This window comes from Melanotaenia boesemani, chromosome 3, assembly GCF_017639745.1.
Source record: "Melanotaenia boesemani isolate fMelBoe1 chromosome 3, fMelBoe1.pri, whole genome shotgun sequence".
NCBI lineage: Eukaryota > Metazoa > Chordata > Actinopteri > Atheriniformes > Melanotaeniidae > Melanotaenia > Melanotaenia boesemani.
Genome location: NC_055684.1, coordinates 33,354,346 through 33,361,674, shown reverse-complemented (window position 1 = coordinate 33,361,674; position 7,329 = coordinate 33,354,346). Strand labels below are relative to the sequence as shown.

The 7,329-nt window shown below is 40.8% G+C and overlaps 1 protein-coding gene across 1 annotated transcript; it reads right to left on the bottom strand.

The window, feature by feature from the left end:
- Positions 1-1,468: 1,468 nt before the first annotated feature.
- lhfpl5a (LHFPL tetraspan subfamily member 5a) lies at positions 1,469-6,173 on the bottom strand. Its single transcript, XM_041980746.1, has 3 exons — positions 5,706-6,173; positions 4,038-4,274; positions 1,469-1,681 (listed from the first exon to the last, which is right to left on the bottom strand). Exons 1-3 carry the CDS (start codon positions 6,106-6,108, stop codon positions 1,671-1,673), a joined length of 651 nt encoding a protein of 216 aa, XP_041836680.1. The 5' UTR covers positions 6,109-6,173; the 3' UTR covers positions 1,469-1,670.
- Positions 6,174-7,329: the final 1,156 nt, after the last annotated feature.

The following is a 7,329-nucleotide window of genomic DNA, read 5'->3' as shown; positions in this document are numbered from 1 at the left end:
ATGGTGGTTCTGTAGAATGAAAGCAGCAGCTTCGCCTCCAGGTTGTTCCTTCTGAGCACTCCTAGGAACTGGAGTCGCTGCTGGGCTTTCTTCGTTGCCATGTTATTGGCAATCCAGGAGAGGTCATCAGAGATCTGCACGCCCAAGAATCAGATGGAGTGGACCCTTTCTATGCAGTCCCCGTTGATGTAAAGAGGGGTCGGATCTGTTCTGCCCTGAACACCACGCTGACAGTCTGTTCCCCTCATCTCTGTAGTCAGACTCATCCTCCCCTGACATGAGCCCGACCACGGTGGTGTCATCTGCAAACATTATGATAGTATTTGAGAGATGGGTCAGAGTGCAGTCATAATGTGTAAAGATTGAAGAGGAGGGGACTGGTGCTGAGCATGAAGGTGGAGGAAAGTGGGTGCCGAGTTTGATGGATTGTAAGCGGTTAGTTAAGATGTCCTTAATCCACTGGCAGGTGGGGGAGGAGAGACCAAGATGCAAGGGTTTCTGCACTAGGATCTCAGGGCTGATGTGGTTGAAGGTTGAGTTGAAGACCAGGAAGAGCAGCCTTGCGTGGCTTCCCTGATGCTCCAGGTGACTCAGTCATCTTTAGATCGGTTCGCCCTGTATGCAAACTGGGGGGGGGGGGGGGTCCAGAGTGGGTGGCAGACAGGCCCTGATGTGTTGGAAAACTAGTCTTTTAAAACTTCATAACCACAGGCGTAAGGACAACAGCCCTGTAGTCATTGAGATTGTTCACTGCTGTCTTGTGGGGAACAACAATGATGGTCAAGGTTTTGAAGTAGGCTGGGATTCTGCCTTGTGACAGGGACTGATTGAAGATTGTGGTACAAACTCCAGTCAGTTGGAGTCCAAGTACCTTGCCGGGCACTCCATCAGGGCCTGCTGCCTTCCTGGGGTTCACCGTATTTAGCACACTTTTCACTTCACGCTCTTGTGGATTAAGTGTGCTGCTGGTGGAGAGTAGTGGTAGTGGTGTGGCTGCTGTTTGCCTCAAATTGGGCAAAGAATTGGTTGAAATCCTCTGCCAGCGAGGCATCAGTCTTAGGAGTCACCTGATTACTGCTTCTTGGTGATTTGATTTAATCCCTGCCACATGCTCCTGGGGTCAATCTCAGTGAAATAGTCCTCAATTTTCCTCTTGTAGGGGGCACCCTGATGCCTCTTTTGAGGGCCGACCTGACTGCACTGTACAGGGGCCAATCAGGGGTCGCAAACGTGGTCCAAAGTGTTTTCCCTTTTGTAACCTTCACATACTGGATGAGTTTGAGGAGCACAGTCTATAAGCAAGCTTAATTGAAGTCACTGGCAACAATAGACTCCAAGTACAGTTTTTGAGGAAATGTACTTAATTAAAAAAAAAGACACTCATGTTTAATTTTTTTAAAAACAAGTATTTATTTTAACATGTAAAATAGTCTTTACATTCTTCATACTATAAAGACAGGCCTGAAAACAAAGTCCACATTTTCAAAAAAATTATGTACCAAAATTGAAGCTCATTGGTGATTCAAAACTTTAAGACTTTTATTTTGAGGACATGAAAATCTTAATCATTTTCTGTCATGAAGCCTTGGAGTTGGGGTATGTTTTCAATGCTGTCAAGCCAGTTTCCATAAAATCTTAACCAGCTCCTTACTCTGTCATCCTTCAGGGGTCTATGCGTTATCTGTAGTTAAGAGAAAAACATCATTAGTGAAAACATAATTATCAGCTCAAACAAAGATTCACTGGTTCATGTTCATTCACCCAAAAATTGGGGTGTTGAGTAATAAAAACAGACAGCAATACTTTGCACATCCAGTAAACCAGTATAAATGTATATTTACAGTAGAGCTAATAAAACCTCAGATGCTGAATGTTGGTGTAGATGCTCAGTCAACCAGGTCATATTAATTGATCATTAAATCAGATGCTGAAGGTGAAACATTTTTAGGACAAAATAGCTCATCTAGAATTTGATAGTATCTTAAAAAAATGGGACTAAACAACAAAGGAATAAAAAACTGTTACTAAAATTAAAGAAACATGTTGCCAAATTTGATTAATTAAAATGAAGTCAAAATCATGATTAGGAACACTGATTTTTAAAGGGCACTTTAGAGAGGCAAAATCTCTCAGAAGTAAAGATGGGTAGAGATTTATTAATCTGCCAAAAACAGTCTATACATTGTGGAACAATTTCTTAATATTAATCCATAATATAAAACTGCAAAGACTGAAAATTTCTTTGCCAATAGCACATAATATTGTCAAAAGATTCAAATAATCTAAAGGCATCTCAGGGGAAGAGATACAGCTGAAAATTAAACCTGGATGCCTGTGATCTTTGGGCAGCAATGTGTTAAAAACAGCATAATTCTGTCAAGGAAACACAGGAACACTTCAGAAATCATTGCCTGCAAACATTATGCTATGCATAGGTAAAGCTTTGTCATGCATCCAAGAAGTCAAATGTGGACATGATCCAAAAATGCTGTCTTCACTGGACCACAGCTCAACAGCTCACATGAGACAAAATGATCATACATATAGAAATTCTAAAGAGGAGAGGGACCATCTGACATCCTGATAATATGATATTATGATATAATAATGATGATAAGATGATAATAACAACATTGGACTACAGAAATGGCAACTTGAACAATCAGAAAAGCACCATCAATGGTGAAAGGTATATACAGGTTGTAAACCAGCACATACCCCTCTACAGATATCTTTCAAGCCTTAATATTTCATCAAGACAAAGCTAAACCACAAACTGCTAAACCACAAAGAAGAACTAGAAGTGTACATTAGAGATATTATGGACAACAATTCTCTTTCAAAGTTCCAGCAACGTGTCTCAGTTCCCAGGAGTTACAGACTGTCATTAACCGAAAAAGAGAGGAGATGCTACACAGTAGAAAACACGTCCCTGTCCTAACTTTTTTCTTTAAACACGGTCCTGCCATAAGTGTATGTTTTTAAAGAAATAGTAAAATATTTCACCTTCAAAAGTTTTCTATTGTTCATTGAAAATAAATGATTGATTATGAGATTAGCAAATTATTGAATGAAGTTTTTCCCACATTTTTATCAAATAAGGATTGTACTTACAATGTTAATCTACATACACATAAGATTGCCATTGTAAGGTCTGTGTATATAAAAAATGTAGCTGACATCTCCAAGGAAATCCAGAAGGATAGAAGCAGGTGGATTTATCCACACATAGCACTGCATCCTGACCATGTAACAAAAAAGAAGCAGTGAGGTGATGTTTTAAATATTTCATTAAGACCTCTAGACCAGTGGTTCTCAAACTTTTTACAATATGTACCACATGAGAAAATATCGAGCTCACCAAGTACCACCATCATGAAAAACCTGAACATACAGTAGCAAACATATTAAGCTATAACATACATAGCTATTAGCTATGGACAGTTCATAAAGGAACTGGGCTGCACGGTGGTGTGGTGGTTAGCACCACAGCCTCACAGCAAGAAAGTCGCTGGTTTGAATCTCAGCTGGAGGGGGAGGTTTGAACTTTGTGGCCTTTCTGTGTGGAGTCTGCATGTTCTCCCCGTGTAGGCCTGGATTCTTTCCAGGTTCTACAGCTTCCTCCCACCGTTGTGGTTGTTTGTCCCCTATGTGTTGGCCCTGCGATGGACAGGTAACCTGTCCAGGTGTACCTGCCTCTCACCGGTAATGCTGGAATAGGCTCCAGCTTACCCGCGACCCTTAATGTTTAATAATTTTATTAAAAAATATTTATGACTTTCCTCTAAGTACCACCAAGAGGGCTCTCACGTACCACTGGTGGTACACGTACCACAGTTTGAGAATATAGGCTCTAGACAGTTGTCCCTTCAACCAAAACAATGCATAGCTAAGAAACTTTCTCTGCCTAACTACTTCTTAAAGTCTTTCTTTCCCCCTGTTTGTTTTCTGCTACCCTATCTAAATCTTTGTTTTACCATTCTTCATGAAAAGTATTCCTATTCGCTTCATTCCCTAGCGTTTCTCCACCTTCATACCTTTTCCCTCCACCTGGAAGTCCTCAGGCAGCAGCTTGTCCTGCCGGCTGCCCAGGCTGAAGGCCAGGAAGGAGAGGCTGAGCGAGTCCATGATGCTGATGATGGCCAGGATGTACGCCCAGCGCACGGTGCAGTTGCCCAGGGTATATTTGTCGGTCCGTTGACCACACATGCGCTTCACTTCATCAGAATCCCAGCCGTCAGGATAGATCATGCAGCCAATCACCATGCACGTACCTGAGAGACATGAGGAATGATAAAGGTGATGAAGTTCGGTGCTATGTAAAACTTAATTTTTCATCATTTGTGTTTTAGAACAGTTACTTTCAAGAATTTTAATGTAGAAAAATAGTAAAAATATTATATACGCATTTGATTTCTATTTAATGGTGCTAGCAATGTAAGTTTTGAAACAGAAGGAAAAAAATGGAGAAGCCACCAGAGAAATGAAATATGCACACATTTCAAGCATGCACATACACACACACACACACACACAAAGTTGCCTGGCAACTTCAGAGCATCTTGACTCAGAAAGATGAACTTGTTCCTCTATTATTGACTACACAGTCAGCCTTATGTCATGTCACCTCAGCATGATCAGGTGTAACATCGTGCGCGCGCGCACACACACACACACACACCTTGCATCTCACTTTCACTCTGTTTTTCACACACCCTTTTACTTTTGCAGTTCTTCAGCTCACATGCTGCCTTATTTTAAGAATTTTGAACCATTTCAGTAAGTCATCAAGATACCTCCACACAGTTTGTTTTCAGTAGAATCTGTCTTTAAAACACTTTAGCTTAACTTATTTTATTTAGCGCATACTAGGAAGTTCCAGGTGTCAACAGTTTATTATCCCGGAACTCCTCACTAGTCAGTTTAAGAATTAAGAAGTCTTGGATGAGAGGCAAATCCCTTCCAACGGACAAAAATAAGTCCAGTTGACTTCAATTCAAGCTCTTAGGATCACTGTGATGACTGAGAATCTACACCATTATAGGCCCTCGCAAAGATATATGCACACAGACAAGCTCAACAGCAGGTGTGAGTGGTCTGAAGAGGGAGAGGAGAAAGTGTAACAGAACACCTTCAGGTTGCTCTCCTGTCTTATTTCATTACAGGCTTGTCCTTTCACTTGCAGATACATCTGTTCACAGACTGCTTCATGTTTCAAACACAGACTCAAGTTTCACTGTGTGTGTGTGTGTGTGTGTGTGTGTATGTGTGCAGTCTGTTGGAAGAAACAAGTGAAATATGTTACACTGAAATTCAGTTTTCATAGGTTTCTGTTATTTTCCAGAACTTTTACCCCACTGTGTGATATTACCTGTTTCACTGGGAAACCTTGACTTCTAAATATTGAGTTTTATTGTGTTTGCCTTCTTTCTACATGAAATGATTTTAAGGCTCACTTATGACTGAGGGCTAATTTACAATATTAACAAATCCCAATCAGGTTACTTTAAACAGTGGTGCTCATTTTGTGTAATTATATGGCAATTTAAATATGACTGATCAATTTCAGAATAAGTGAACCTTGCTTTTAAAAAAATTTTCATAGGTAAAAACATTGTATATAAAAGGGCAATCAAACCATATAAAGTGAAGGTTTTCAAGGAGAAATTTCCCATACTACGTCTACAAACTTTGGTCAAACTCACTGGAGGCCAGCTGCATCCAGGCGCAGATCTTATAAACGCTCCCCGCGTTGCAGAAGAAGAAGAGGCTGAAGCAGACGATGCTGCCCACGATCAACAGCATGGAGATCCCCACGAAGAACATGGCCGTCTTGAAAGCTCCGGACGGGATGGAACCAAAGTCCAGCGCGCTCCCTTTGCAGACGAGCTCCGAGGTGAGCGCGTTCCCGATACAGTAGTGGAAGAGGCCGAAGTATCCGGCCTGTGGCGTGTTGACGCTGTCCCCGATCCAGTAGGGCTGGATGAACACTACCACGGTGATGACGGCGAAGGTAATAGTAAAAACCGTCCACATTACGCCCATGGCACGAGCGTTACGCACATAATTGGTGTGGTAGATCTTGGCTGCCTCCTGAGCAGGGAGCATGGTAGGAGGTGGGAGACAACAAACTCTTCAGGGATGAAAGTTTTAGTGGTAAAAACACATTAAAAATGTCTTTCTGTCTTCTGTGAAACAGTTGAGAGAATAAATTAAGTACACACTCATCTTTTAAATCCCTTATAAAAAGTCGGCGAAACGCAGCTCAAAACCACGGACAGCTCCCAGTGCTGAAAACACAAACGCGCGCACAAGATACACTCCCATAAATCTGTCCCAGAGAGGTGAAGAGACACTGTGTAGCAAATGAATGAGCTGTTACAGCGGTACGAAGGGTCTTCTCCCTGTGATAGTCCTTCCTCTGTCAGCAGTTCTTCACTGGTGAAAGCTGTAGTCTAATAAATGATTAATGGTTAAAAGATCCACTGAAAAGAAAGACGTGGAAAGAGAGACGACAAGCAGAGTTTGTCCACGTTTAGTAACACGTGCCACTCAATATGTTTCATCCACTTATTTTAATTCAGTCTACTTACTTTCAACAAAACTTTAAAGTGGTAGAGGAAATATTCAGATCTTTGTCTAAATTTCCAAGGAAACACTGTAAAAACTACAAAAAAGTTAAGTTAGTATCATCTGTTTAACTAACATCTCAAATCTTACTAGTGTGTTTCAAATTATTATGCATAAAGGATTTCAGGTCATTAAACATTTATGTTTTAGTTTTTCTGCAGAAGATTTTGCTTGTGTTCTTTAGCTTGCCCTACATCACTGACAACAATCTCAGACAAGTTTGATAATTAGTTTCCATGAGCTTGATGAAAGAGAAACTACTTAAAGGGGTTGTTTCACATTATTATGCCATAGTTCCCATGCAGTATGGGAAAAAGAAGATTCTTTCTGCAAATGAAAAGCTTGACAAATGCAATGTTTTGAAAAAGAAATGAAAAAAATGGAGACTGCAAACACATAAGCAAGATCAAATAGGCTCGTTCAGGTAGGCATATCAAGGAAAGTCTCCAGACAAATTAATCTCAAGACAGCAGCAAAAAGCAAGTATAAAGCTGCTGGTGCCTGTGGAGCCTCAACAACCTCACCATGCTACTCCAGAAGTAAAAAAAACTCCCTCACAATCACACAATCACCAAAGCAAAAACTTTCCACGGACATAGAACTTCAGTGGATGAGAGTTATTAAGGTGGCATCTTGGAAGGGCTCTTATGTTAACATGTAACCTTATGTTTAAAAAAATGTTTTTATTTTGTTTGGTTT